The following is a 14533-nucleotide window of genomic DNA, read 5'->3' as shown; positions in this document are numbered from 1 at the left end:
TGTCCGTACTGTGAGACGCCTAAGACAGCGCTACAGGGAGACAGGAAGGACAGCTGATCATACTCGCAGTGGCAGACCACATGTAACAACACCTGCACAGGATCGGTACATCCGAATATCACACCTGCGGGACAGGTACAGTATGGCAACAACAACTGACCAAGTTACACCAGGACACAATCCCTCCATCAGTGCTCAGACTGTCCGCAATAGGCTGAGAGAGGCTGGACTGAGGGCTTGTAGGCCTGTTGTATGGCAGGTCTTTACCAAACATCACCGGCAACAATGTCGCCTATGGGCACAAACCCACCTTCGCTGGACCAGGCAGGACTGGCAAAAAGTGATCTTCACTGACGAGTCGCGGTTTTGTCTCACCAGGGGTGATGGTCGGACTAGTGTTTATTGTCGAAGGAATGAGTGTTACACCGAGGCCTGTACTCTGGAGTGGGATCGATTTGGAGGTGGAGGGTCCATCATGGTCTGGGGTGATGTGTCACAGCATCATTGGAGCTTGTTCTCATTGCAGGCAATCTCAACATTGTGCATTACAGGGAAGACATCCTCCTTCCTCATGTGGTACCCTTCCTGCAGGCTCATCCTGATATGACCCTCCAGCATGACAATGCCACCAGCCATACTGCTCGTTCTGTGCATGATTTCCTGCAAGACAGGATGTAAATGTTCTGCCATGGCCAGCGAAGAGACTGGATCTCAATTGAGCATGTCTGGGACCTGTTGGATCAGAGGGTGAGGGCTTGGGCCATTCCCCCAGAAATGTCTGGGAACTTGCAAGTGCCTTGGTGGAAGAGTGGGGTAACATCTCACAGTAAGAACTGGCAAATCTGGTGCAGACCATGAGGAGAAGATGCACTGCAGTACTTAATGCAGCTGGTGGCCACACCAGATACTGACTGTTACTTTTGATTTTGAATCAATGTGTGATTAGAATTAAATGTTTTTTTGCTGTTGTTGTTGTTTTTTTTTTATCAACAACTGACTGTAAAAAAACAGAAATGGTATTAAAAGAGAACTGTAACAGAATTTTTCAATAAAACTGTGGAAGTTGTAGCCAAGAAAAATGCCGGTTGGTTCCCCAGCCTGAATCGGGTGCTGGAGGTATGTGATGAGGAGGAGGGCGTTGCCCCAATCAGTGGGAGAGAGATAAGGAGGAGCCGGATATGCCAGTGCGAGAGAGAGACACACGGATCTGTGTGTGTCGACATGTGTTTTGTTATGCTGAAAAGCACTTTTATGTTGTGTTTTGTTTATTCAAAATCTATTTGGTTGATAACCCGGTTCCCGCTTCATCCTTTCCAATGAACAAGAGGCTTGTCTGCCACATTAACTTTTCACAGATTTTATTGTTGATGTCAGTAAATTCACATCTGAGTCAAAATCAATGCTTTACTAACAAAAGCACATTTCTATGTGACAAAAAATATACAATATTAATATTGTTAACTGCATTTGAGATTTAATAATAATATCACTTTTATTATTGGTTTCTGTCTTTTCTGTCCATAAGCCGGAAAGGCTGGATTTTTCCAGGGCCAAATTTTTGTTCCAGTCCAGCCCTTGCTTTCTACTGATATACGTAGTTATAATGTTTCTACTCCAAACTGTTGCCGAGATATAATCATTGACATTTTGGCTAAGACTTTCCTTTTAACGTCAGTGCATAAAATGCCAAATGTGTTTCTGGGTAAAACAGAGATTGTTTAGCCCGAGACGGAGCACTTGAATTAAAATAAATGAGAGAAATTGGAACGACAATATACTCTATAGTGGATGTAGAAAAGAAAGTCCTGCCAAACATATAACAGAGCCAATCACCTTTTAGATCCAGACATAGCCTGTCAAATAACAGTTAACTCCTATTCAAGTAGATAGGAGCTGTGCTTTTATTACGCTTGTATCCATAGAGAATAGGTGCCTGAACGTTCCCAAGATGGCGGCCGAGTGGACTGATTTGATGCTAGACATTTTCTCAGAACTAAGTTACATTTTCTGAGCCATTTTTGTGATCACTTTAAACAAAATGATCTCAAGGTTTTTTTTGAGTGGATGAAGTGTATGAAGTCAGTTCCCCTAAAGTTCACACCAAGCAGAGTAACCACAAAAGTAGTTCATCACATGTTCCACTAACACAGACAAAAAGAAAGTGTCCAAATAACAATTACTTGTCTTAATTTTGAACATACAGTATATCTATGTATTTTTTGTGAAATACTTTCTTGAAAATAAATGCCACTTGCTTTTATATTTTGTTATGTAATGCAATGAAATGTATACATTTTTATGTGTGGCTTAAGAATTAAGTGCAAACTGTGTTATTCAATCTCTGAAGTGGTACCAGGTATAAAAGAAAGGGTAAAATTGTAAAATATGGTTTAAGGGGCACAAAAATAGTTTGGCGGATGTGTTTTTACAGAAAAGCAGAGATCTGGTGGCAGACAGGTGATTAGTATAGACTGTTATTGCAGAACAGTAACATTAGAAGCCTCAGAGTTACACCATTCTGTTAAAGTTAAAAATGGACACACACACCACATCCGCACCTGGACATGCACACATGGACCCAACACACACACAGAGGAGATGTTTTTTGAAGAGCAAGGCCTGTATGTTGTTAAACTGCCCCTTTATGAGGCTTTTAAAACATCCAGATGATTCAAAGAGCGGGAGGGTTGGGATAAAAGAGAACTGGGAGTCACAAACTGGGGTTTCACCTTCCAAACCCCAGGAATCCATCCCCTAAACATCTCCTGATGCTCTCACACATACACAAACATTATGATAAATACAGATCTGTCCCAGCATGGGAAAGTATTATCCACACGCTCTGATTATCATGAAATGCTAACCACTCTCATACCTTTGACAAACACACAGAAAACAACAGATATAATCTAACATGCTCAGCTGGGAAACAGACACGCATGCATAACAGACACACAGCAGAATGAGTGATGTGAATGTGTACATAATTTTCTATGGTGACTATGGTGCATTTAACAGGTGTAAAGCAGGTGTGAGTATTAGAGATGTACCGATAATCGGTTTGACCAATATTTGTAACCGATATTTTCATTTTCCCACTTAATCAGTTATCGTTTTTTAAAAATTGTGATTATTGATAGAGATACAAATAGCCCTAAACAAGCAGGTGTGAGTATTAGAGATGGACCGATAAACTGTTTGACTGATATTTGTAACCGATATTTTCACTTTTACACTTATTTGGTTATTAGTTTTTAAAATTAGGTGTTACCAATTTTTGTTACACATAGCACTAAACAAGTAGGTTTGTAGTATTAGAGATGGACCGATAATCAGTTTGACTGATATTTGTAACCGATATTTTCACTTTTCTACTTAATCGGTTATTGGTTTTTAAAGATCTGGATTACCAATAGAGTTACACATAGTAAACAGCCACTTTACATGAGCAGGTGTGAGTTCTAGAGATGGACAGATAATCGGTTTGACAGATATCTGTAACCGATATTTTCTCTTTTACACTTAATTGGTTTTTAGAATTTGGGGTTACCGATAGAGTCACACAGCCTTAAACAAGTAAGTGCGAGTATTAGAGATGGACCGATAAACTGTTTGACCGATATTTGTAACCGATATTTTCACTTTTACACTTATTTGGTTATTGGTTTATAAAATTTGGTGTTACCAATTTTTGTTACACATAGCACTAAACAAGTAGGTGTGAGTATTAGAGATGGACCGATAATCAGTTTGACTGATATTTGTAACCGATATTTTCACTTTTCTACTTAATCGGTTATTGGTTTTTAAAAATCTGGATTACCAATAGAGTTACACATAGTAAACTGCCACTTTACATGAGCAAGTGTGAGTTCTAGAGATGGACAGATAATCGGTTTGACAGATATCTGTAACCGATATTTTCTCTTTTCCACTTAATTGGTTATTGGTTTTTAAAATCGGGATTACCGATAGAGTTACACATAGCCTGAAACAAGCAGGTGTGAGTTCTAGAGATGGACAAATAATTGGTTTGACAGATATCTGTAACCAATATTTTATCTTTTACACTTAATTGGTTATTGGTTTTTAAAAATTGGGGTTACCCATAGAGTTAGACAATGCGCAAAACAAAGATGAACTTAAATAACAGGAAACACATTTTAAATATGTAAATATCTGCTATCAACTTTTAGGAGTATACCAGCATATAGTATATAGCTTCAAAGCTAATAGTCATGGACTAAAAGCCAAAGAAATCCAGTTTTTATGTCATGGGGGATTTAAGTAAAGAGTTTTGGACAAGTGTGCATTGCAAATAAAACAGGTAAAATTTATTTTTTGTTGAAAATGCTAAATGTAGAGTGTAAAGTGGCTGTTAAATTTTAGAGCCTAGTGATAAATTATTTAATTATTATTGACTCTCAAAGCAGAAATAAAACCATTTTTAAAATCGAGTTGATCACTTAAACATAAATGTAATCAGTATCGGTCATAAAAACCAATATCGGTGGATCTCTAGTGCATATTACAGGACACTGAAATTACACAAGAGTAAGAGAACAGCAGGAAAATACTTGCCAGAATCTATGTAGGGCCTCCAAGCTATAGACAGACAGGCAAAATATGGAAAAGAGGGAGAGAGATGGAAAGAGAGATAGAGATAAAGAGAGAGAGAGAGAGAGAGAGAGAGAGAGAGAGAGAGAGAGAGAGAGAGAGAGAGAGAGAGAGAATGAAAGGGGTTTGGGGAAGGGAAAATAAGGAAAAAACATAAGGGATTTCACAATATTTTATTCAACACCCAAAAGCTTTGAATAAGAATATTGTATAGAAACCGTGAGGCTTTCTTGAGTGGAGGGGGTCTTTGAATTTCACTTTCCTCTCCCAAAACCCACATAAGAGAGGAGCAGACGGTAAACATGGGTACAGAGGTGCATTTGGAAGGAAAAAAGGGGTAATATGCATGGGGAGAGACGCCTTTGCCATTAAGTGGGTCTTCACCCCGTCTGGTGAATGCTCTCAGAGGTAGACCACAACTAAGAAACCATACTGCTGCAGCTCTGGAGGTGGTGAGGGTGTCAAAAAGAGATGTGGAATGAACAAAGGGGTTGAGTCAAGAGGGCTATCTAGATAAAAACCAGGAACTCTCCTTAAGGCATCTCTTCTCTGCTCAGTGAGGCTGACATTTCTCTGAGTTTGATAAAAGTGGGTAATGGTCTGATGGGTTACTTACATATTGCCTGGGTGATGGTGTCTCCTATTGTGGCCTTGATGTAGTTGAGACTGTACTCTGGTAGAACTAAAGCAAGGCTATAAAGAGAAGGCAAGAGAAATAAATGAGAAACTGAGCACCCCATGAAATCACACTTGGACGTTTTTGCTTTTAGTCCATGTCTGTTAGGTTTGAAACCATTTATAGGCAAGTGTACTCCTAAAAGTGGACAACATTTTTGTTTAGCAGATTTCACATTAATTACATATTAGTTACACGTTAATTACATGTTAATGACACATTTTTGCCTAATAAAATGCTCTCTAGAATGAGAACGTCCCCTCACCTAGACTATAAATACCACCTGCCTCCAAATAGCAATACTAGGTAACAAATCATGGTTTGTCAGTGTGTCTTTGGTTGTGTTAGTGCTTGTACTTGTATATTTCCCGACCATAAACTGGTTGAGAAGGAGGTGGATGGAAATCATTTATTTTGAAATGGTCTTCATTGCTTTTATCCACACTACAATAATTTAGTTGCTAGTGCTGTTAAACCTAATTAAAAGTGATCTCAAGGACAAAAGAGTTAGTCTGATAGCTTTCCTATTGCATCATTTACTTCTTTACTCTGTTCTGTGTCCTTGTACAAGTGATGTATGTTGATTTGTATCTGTTGAACATCTGTTAAACACTCTTAAGCATGACTTTGCACAGTGCTCTCTAGTGGTTTTCTCAGGAAACACTACTTCTATCACACCTTCACAACATTAAATGGGGAAAAAAAAATACTAACTTCTATATGAGTTAATGTGTTTCATTTAAGGGCAAGTCTGGGAAAAATGAATTACTGTATATTAAGACTATATAATAGTCTCATCTAAGTGTTATTTAAGAGACTATATACTGTAAAGCTATTTATACTATACTAAAATAGACTATTGTACCTGTAGTCCGTTTTATCAACTGGACCCCAAGTGTAGGTTCTGACACCCCTGTCTATATAACGCTGCAATGAAAGTAAAATGAGAAAAAAAGGTCACATTTTAATAATCCATTACATTCAGCAGTTTTTATTTATTTATTTGAATAAATAATACACTGTTAAAGCCTGCATCATTACCTCATCTTGTGACTTTAAAAGAGTGCGGAATGTCCGATCACCCTTCTCACCGTCTATCATGCTTTTCCTGATCTACAGACAGAAATTAAGACAGACCACAGTGTTGCTGCCCTGTAATGAGGTCTACAGATTTACACTACCAAAAGTCAAAAGTTTGGACACACTTGACTAAATTGATGTTTCTCACGATATATTTGTGTTATGCCATAATTTAGATGACTTTTATTATTCTAAAATTTGGAAATTGTACTAAAAAGAATGAGTATGTGAGTTCAAAATGTTGGTAGTGTATCATTACTGTAAATATGTCATTAGGTCATTGGTTGATCTTTTCAAGGAGTCTACCAAATCACAAACACATTCCAACTGTTGATTTCATCAAAACATCACTAATGACCAAATGCTAACCGTGGAAGATTTTAACTTTTTCCAGACCTTCAACTCTAAAGTGTGTGGTAAAAGGAGGATTGCTCTCATTCACTACTGTAATCTAATAACCAGTTAATCACTCTCAAAATGATTCATTCTGGTTGTACAGTGCAGGTCCCTGTATGGTGGGAAGATTTTTATATACAACATTTTGTTATGAAATCACACAGGACTGAGAATCAAGTTCTCTCTGTTTGTTGATGCTTTGATAATTGTTTGGTTTTGATATAAACAGCTGTACAACAGGGCATAAGGGATATTAAAGGGATAGTTCACCGAAAAATTACAATCATGTTGTCCCAAATCCGTATGACTTTGTTTGTAGGCAGAATGTTAGGGACTGACAGCCTCAGGCCAACATTCACTTTCTTTCATTATTTATTTATTTTTTGCAAAATGATACTACGTGGTTTATTACATGTATCGCTGTAGTTTCAAGATGAAGTGTCTACTGAGGGGCGCTAAAAGCGAGTTTAATGTTCTCCCCAAAAGATGAGGTTTTTAAGTTTTAAGCTCTATGGAGTTTTAAATGAATAAATCCTACCTCACTAACCTAGACCTTTAACAGAAACCTAACCAACAGTGTCATAAAAAGCAAATGTGAGATGATCCTGTTTTTGTTTTGTATATTGAAATGAACAAAACTGACGTCCCTACCCAAACTGTTAAATCTAAACCTAACTGATAGTGTTATAAAAGCAAATGTGAGATGAAAAACGTAATAGCTGAAGCAGCCACATCACTTGGTAGCACTTATATGACACTTTGGGCTCACGTGTCAACTCGTGCTATGTTGGTCTCGAACCCCGGTCTTCTAACACACTAAAGGCCCCAATATACTTCGAAGTTCTAATTCATTCTTCGTTCAGGGGTCAAAATAATTTCTAAACAGCCGAGCAATGGTATACTGTTCCCGAACATTCAGACACCTGCCACACTGCTGTGGGGGCGTTTAGAGGGGCATTTAAATATGAGGACGCTCAGTAAGACCTAAACTAATGGGATATTAAAATGTGTTATCAATGACCGTATGCCTCATTCTATGAGTAGAATTCACATGAGGTCAGTAAAAGAAGCCACTCGATGATGATTTAATATGTATGGAGTAGAAAATGTTTCATTTGTCTTTTTTAGATTCTGAATTCATGACGCTAATGCGTTAACACACTATATGCAGATGTAATATGCGCCGGTTACACTCTGTTATTGTAATTTATGATGACACTGAAACTGCTGCAAAGATCAGTGTATTGAAGTGTTAATGTGCAGAATAAACACAAAATAATGATGATAAGAGAGGCATATTTACTTTGGAGAGATGTGTGAATGGCTTTCGTTGCAGATGGCATAAGAGTGACTGGGCACTTGAGAGTATTTGAGTAATTTTTTATTCCTTTTGTAGACTAATTAAACAAAAAAGAATCGCATGGCATGGTCTTGCATGCTGGTGTGTTCATGTTGAATACTGACTGAAAAATTTAAACAAAGTAGTAGGTGGAGTTCCAGGTCACACCTACTGATGATGTGGACCAATGGTAGCAAGACGGTGTTTAGCAGCTGGTTAGAAGTTTTTCTAAAAGTTCGCCCAGGTGAGCTGTTACGAACCACTGAAACTAATGCAAAAACACAGTATTTGTGGCCAGATTTTGTTCTAAATGATGTCACACCCGTTCGTTCTTCGATATAGTATGAAGTATATTTGAGCCTTAACAGTTGCGCCACCGCAAAAGTTAGTCACACTTGAGTAATCTTGTATATGTAGTTAGTTATGTAATGCAAGCGTTAAAATACATTGCCTTTCAGATCATGCGTTACAGTAAATGTGTTTAAATGTTGAGATAGTATTGTGTGGGGAACAGAGTGAAAAATATGTTTTAAATAAGTTACTCCTGATTAAAACTCATTATAGTTGTAGCACCTCTAGAGCTTATTTCATCAGAAAACTGCAGCGACACGCAGAATGATTCACATAAAAGTAATTTTGCAAAAATGTAGTTAGAGCAACGTTTTTTACTATGAGGCCAAGCTGGAATGGAGGCTGTCAGTTCTTAACATTCTGTCTTTTGTTTTTCACAAATGGGTTAGAGCAACATGTGTAAAGAGTAAATGATTTCACTATAATGATTTCAAAAATTCATTTTTGGATGAACTGTCCCTTTAAATGATCAAATTACACCAGATGAAAAATTTAACAGATTGACTATTTACACCAAGGTGTAACTAGTCACACAGCAAAGCTATTTACACCTTAATAGTCTGCTGGAGCCAGATAAAACTACAACAAAATTTCATGTTTTAGACATTGCTGGAGGTTAGTGCATGTGTAATGCATACATATAGTACATGTTCCATTCTATAGTGTGCACAGTATGTAACTGAAATATGTTATATTGCACTATATATATGCAATATTATTAAACAATATTTTATCACGTTACAAGACAAAATGCAAATACTGTTGTATATGTAATTATTCACAGCAGGGTAAAAATAGCATCTCTTAAAATTAAATCTGATCACTGCTGTCATATGCATGAGCTTAAAGGGAAAGTTCAGCCAAAAATGAAAATTCTCTCATTTACTCACCCTCATGCCATCCCAGATGTGTATAACTTTCTTTCTTCTGCTGAACACAAACAAAGATTTAAAAAAACAAATCTCAGCTCTGTTGGTCCATACAATGCAAATGAATGGTGGCCAGAACTTTGAAGGTCCAAAAAGCATATAAAGACAGCATAAAAGTAATCCATACGACTCCAGTGCATATGGATACAGATCAATGATTAAGTCCTTTTTTACTATAAATCTCCACTTTCACTTTCACATTCACATTGCTCTTTTGTTTTTGCCGATTCACATTCTTTGTGCATATCGCTACCTACTGGGCAGATAGGAGAATTAATAGTAAAAAGGACTTAAATATTGACCTGTTTCTCACCCAGACCTATCATGTCGCTTCTGAACATATTGATATAACCACTGGAGTTATGTGGATTACTTTTATGCTGCCTTTTTTGGTTTTGGTTACCTTTTAAGTTTTGGTTACCATTCACTTACATTGTATGGACCTGAGATATTTTTCTAAAAATCTTCATTTTGGTTTCAGCAGAAGAGAGAATGTCATACACATTTGGGATGGCGTGATGGTGAGTAAATGATGAGAGAATTGTTGGGTGAACTTTAACTTTAAAACTGTTACTGTGTCTTTATCTCCTTATCACCTTGTTTAACTTTGACTGAATTTGTTCTTACCTCCACTTTCACATTATCCTCTAGTTCTGCATCCAGGAAGTCCAGCGTCACGGGTTCCTGAGACTTCAGATCCTGAAGTACAACAACAACAACTTTCAAGTTACAATACATCAATACTGGACAGCCCACCTTATTTTTGTTTAAAAATGTTTATTCGTGAGTCACTTTTTCTTTGAAAAGGTGACCAAGATTTCCAGGGTGGAACTATTTCTCAGTATTCCAACTTTGCTCCACACAAAGCACCCACTAATCCCACTGATCAATGACTAAACATTTTTCTAATTTACTGTCATGATATGTTTGGAATAAATGCTCTCTTTGCCGTTTCATCTGTATACTAAACAGAAAGATTGTGTTTGGATTGCACAAATGATTATTATTGCACAGGACAGATGACCTATGCGGATGTGGGTGGTTCTGTTATAATACACATGGTCATGGGCATTTTTTTCTAAGCAGAAAGAGAGAGAGAGAGAGAGAGAGAGAGAGAGAAAACGCAGAAATAAACAATGAAAGCTACCTCTGGCTGAAGATTGGGATGAAGCAGCACGTAGCCGTTGGGATCAATGGCGAAGTAATATCCATTTGGCCCAAGCTTTATGGAACAAAACACATGAGTGATTATGATTCCTAATGTCCATTTAAAATGTAAGTCAAGTTTTCTTGAACTAAAAACTTTGCATTTAATTTTACACTACCATTTTACATCTCCTACATGAACAACATGAGGGTAAGTAAATGATGCGTCCCTATCAGAACAGACCTGTGATCCATTTTTGGGTTGTGACCCATCAGTTTCGAAATGACCTGTTTTTGCAGTTTAGCTTCCATAAATGGTCTGAGTGGACGGGAGATGGAGCTCTGGGCTGTAAAGTATGTCTACATTGAACTTTATTTCAAAAGAGCAAGGGAAACCCTGCTTTCCATGATATGCTCCCTTTAAATTTGTTTGCCATTACAAACAGAAAATAAGATTTGCTGAACACCAGCACTGGTATGAAGGAATAACATATCCCAGTTGTAGGTCCTGCTACAGGGCAGCAACAGGTCAATGCAACGCTTGTGCAAGCTCTCCGATGTTGCAAACCCAACAGTCGTAAATAAAGAAGAACAGATCTCGCCCACACGCTCTCATGCCTTACAGTGAATCGTGGAGTCAGTCTCTTGATATCTTCCAGAGACACGTCTATGGCCATCACCCCCAGAATCAACTGGTTCAGGTCCTTCAATTGATAACAAGGGCAGCAAAATTAATAAAAGTCACTGCATACAAACTGGCTTCCACTTTCAGCTGACTCACAAGACAAACTATTTCCTTGAGACAAATTCAAGATTGGTTCCCTATTTCAGATTCATTAAAAAATGTGTTGTGCATAGGCAGTTTTGTAACATGAATTAAAACTGTATAACTTAATAAAGTTTGAAAACAGATGTGCCAAACCCTTTTCCTTTTTAAGTACAAAGTGGAACTACATTAAATAAGGCCGAAACACGACTAAAAAAAGTGTCCATTACCTTATTCTTGTCTCGACCGTTCCTGTAGCTGGTTTTGTTGAACACTGGTAGTGTGCCTGTAATCACGAGGCCCAGCTCCTGCAACACACAGAAATAGAGTCATTCAGTTCTGTAGTTACATCAGGTGTAAATGTACTAGTGCACAAAGATAGAACTGACATACCAAGGCATCCAAATATACATTAGTCCATTGCACATTTTTGGCTTTCTTGTCTTCTTTCACCATGGGTCTGCCCAACACATCTAGATATTCCTGCAGGTAAAGGAGGACAATTATTTCCAAGCAGTATATCCTGAGAATGCTCTCTCATATGTTTGTGGGTGGACCACGCTGAAGTGATGCTGTTTATACCTGGGTGTTGATCCTTATAGCACCAATGGAGGGGATCTCATAATAATAACCTGCAGTAAACATGACATAAAACATTCCTACAATACCTCATACGTTCACATATTAATCAAAAAGTGAATATATAGTGAATTTAAAGTCACAGTTGAAGAGCATGGTTTAGCATGGTGCATTACAATATAGCACGTCCCCATGTGCCTTATTGCTTTTATAAAACATCTAGTTCATAATAAAAATATTAATGGAACACTGTAATGCCTGATTAGTATCCATGGCATAAACAATTCATTTTATAATAACAGTCCCTCAGTATCACATTCAAGTTTAATTTCAGTCTAGTATACCTTTGTTAGTGCAGGCCATCCATTGAATCGGCCCCTTATCATAGTTATGCTGGCCCACAGAAAAGGTAAATATGCGAACCTGACAGAAGAGAGAAAACATAAGACACTGGTGTGATTATAGCAGAAAAGCAGAAAAGGTCTATGATTGTGTGTGTGTGCATGGTTCATGCTCACCTTTTTATCACGGTTGTAATCATCAAAGATCTCTGATGCTCTCTCCTCTCCTCCATCAGTGAACAGCATGATGATCTTGTTGCAGTTAGCGCTGGACACATTCATCTATGAAATGAACAAGTTATTTTGTATCTTAGTGCAAAGTTTCTGCCTAGCATTGCAGTATGTACTTTGACAATCTATAAGAGCAAAATAATATGCAAAAATAAATGTTGTCATTGTATCCCCCACTTGGTCTAATATCTATTTATGCTGCTACAAAAAAAAAAAAAAAAAGTTTATTAGAGACGTTTTTGTGACGTATACCATCAGCGGCCATAAGAGGGCGCAATATACTAAAAAGTCCATTGAGCCGAGACTGCGAAGCCAGCTCTAAATACAGTGTTGTAGCAACTTGTCATATAAAAGATGATTATAAACAGCCAGATTTACAGTGTTGCACAAAATAGACTGTAATCAACATATATCTCTCTATCCTCTGAACCTGATCTATTTATCAGTGAAGTTGCAATCTTTAGCCCATTTCCTTAGCATTTAACCATATGTTTTATCTGCTGTTAAAGGGAGAGTTCACCCAAAAATTAAAATTCTCTCATCATTTACTCACCATCATGCATCCCAGATGCTGATGTCTTTCTTTCTTCTGCTGAACGCAAACAAAGAATTTTAGATGAATATCTCAGCTCTTTAGGTCCATACAATGCAAGTGAATGGTTACCAGACCTTTGAAGCTCCAAAAATCACCAAGTAAAAGTAATCCATACAACTCCAGTGGATTAATCAATATCTTCAAAAGAGATATGATCAGTGTAGATGAGAAACAGATCAATATTTAAGTCCTTTTTTCACCATAAATCTCCACATTCACTTTCACTTTAAAATGTGAAAGAATGTGAAAGAGAAAATGGAGACAAAGTAAAAAGGACTTAAATGTTTAAATGTTTAATCTGTTTCTCATCTACACCTATCATATTGCTTTTGAAGATATGGATTAATCCACTGGAGTCATATGGATTACTTTTATTTGGTGATTTTTGGAGCTTAGAAGGTCTAGTCACCATTCACTTGCATTGTATGGACCTAAAGAGCTGAACTATTCTTCTTAAAATCTCTGCTTGTGTTCTGCAGAATAAAGAAAGTCATACACATCTGGGATGGAATGAGGGTGAGTACATGATGAGAGAATTTTCCTTTGTGGGTGAACTAATCCTTTAATGATATTCTCTTTTTCAGAGAGAGAGAACAAAAAAAACAAAAAAAAAAACAGAACAGAGGAGAGGAGAGGAGAACAGAACCAGAGTGATTTTTTAGAGTTGTGGATCCATTTATCTAGATGTACATGATGAACTGAATATTTTTTTTATCCCATTGGAAGCAAATAATTTGTAGGTGAATATCTTATTTTTGTGTAGAAAAACTGCTGTGGTAAAAAATAGTAACTTTGTCTTTAATGTCCCATCAGTGTTTCTTGGCCATTTAATTCAGTTATATAAATATATTCTTACTGAGGAGAGCTGATCAAAAGCCTTCTTGAAACCAATTTTATAGTTCGTTGTGCCGTTTGCTGTGATCTTCTTCACCGCATCCCTCAGAATCTTCTTATTGCGGACGTTGGCCTGGACTAGGTTTTCAAAGCAGGCAACTGACTTGGCTGAATTGTTAAACTGAAACCACATATGAGCATTGTTGTCAGTTAACTTTCAATAAAAAAGCTATGAAATAAAATGTGAGGAGCAGAATGAGTGAAATAATTAATAACTTTGCATCATCATTCTTTCTCTCTCTCTCTCTCTCTCTCTCTCTCTCTCTCTCTCTGTGTGTGTGTGTGTGTGTGTGTCGCACACATACATAAAGCTGGTTATGAAATTATTATGCATCATTCTGATTCAAGGTTTTAGTATGGTCCTTGAAAAGTCTCATGGCTCAGTGCCAGCAATACACTTAGAGCACTGTTGACTAATTTCATTAACATCAAGCTAACATCACACAGCTGGAGTGAGGCCATAAAATACACCCGGAAAGCTATTAAGAAAATGGATAAAGAAAGTTAATTGAAACACACATACAGTATATACATACAGAAAACAACTCATTTTCTTGAAACCTGCATCCAGAGGATGTGATATTTATTCCTGT

General features: G+C 37.3%; 1 protein-coding gene across 2 annotated transcripts in view; it reads right to left on the bottom strand.

Annotated features, from left to right (window-relative positions):
• Positions 1 to 14533, bottom strand: part of LOC127434833 (voltage-dependent calcium channel subunit alpha-2/delta-1-like) — a 150088-nt gene that overhangs the window by 30686 nt on the left and 104869 nt on the right. Inside the window, exons 11-23 of one of the 2 annotated variants that reach the window (XM_051687843.1) lie at positions 13903 to 14061; positions 12398 to 12502; positions 12224 to 12302; positions 11883 to 11932; positions 11694 to 11783; positions 11531 to 11608; positions 11158 to 11238; positions 10536 to 10610; positions 10016 to 10087; positions 6335 to 6406; positions 6159 to 6220; positions 5234 to 5310; positions 4244 to 5060 (exon numbers count right to left, since the gene is read on the bottom strand). In XM_051687843.1, coding sequence (XP_051543803.1) covers positions 5059 to 5060; positions 5234 to 5310; positions 6159 to 6220; positions 6335 to 6406; positions 10016 to 10087; positions 10536 to 10610; positions 11158 to 11238; positions 11531 to 11608; positions 11694 to 11783; positions 11883 to 11932; positions 12224 to 12302; positions 12398 to 12502; positions 13903 to 14061 — 1002 coding nt within the window. In that variant the 3' untranslated portion in view covers positions 4244 to 5058. Of the gene's footprint in view, positions 1 to 4243; positions 5061 to 5233; positions 5311 to 6158; positions 6221 to 6334; positions 6407 to 10015; positions 10088 to 10535; positions 10611 to 11157; positions 11239 to 11530; positions 11609 to 11693; positions 11784 to 11882; positions 11933 to 12223; positions 12303 to 12397; positions 12503 to 13902; positions 14062 to 14533 lie in introns of those variants that run through there. The other variant, XM_051687842.1, reaches the window with a different exon arrangement.

The sequence above is a fragment of the Myxocyprinus asiaticus genome, chromosome 45 (assembly GCF_019703515.2).
Source record: "Myxocyprinus asiaticus isolate MX2 ecotype Aquarium Trade chromosome 45, UBuf_Myxa_2, whole genome shotgun sequence".
Taxonomy (NCBI): domain Eukaryota; kingdom Metazoa; phylum Chordata; class Actinopteri; order Cypriniformes; family Catostomidae; genus Myxocyprinus; species Myxocyprinus asiaticus.
Note: the sequence above shows the minus strand (reverse complement) of the source record. Positions and strands in the feature narration are given on the sequence as shown.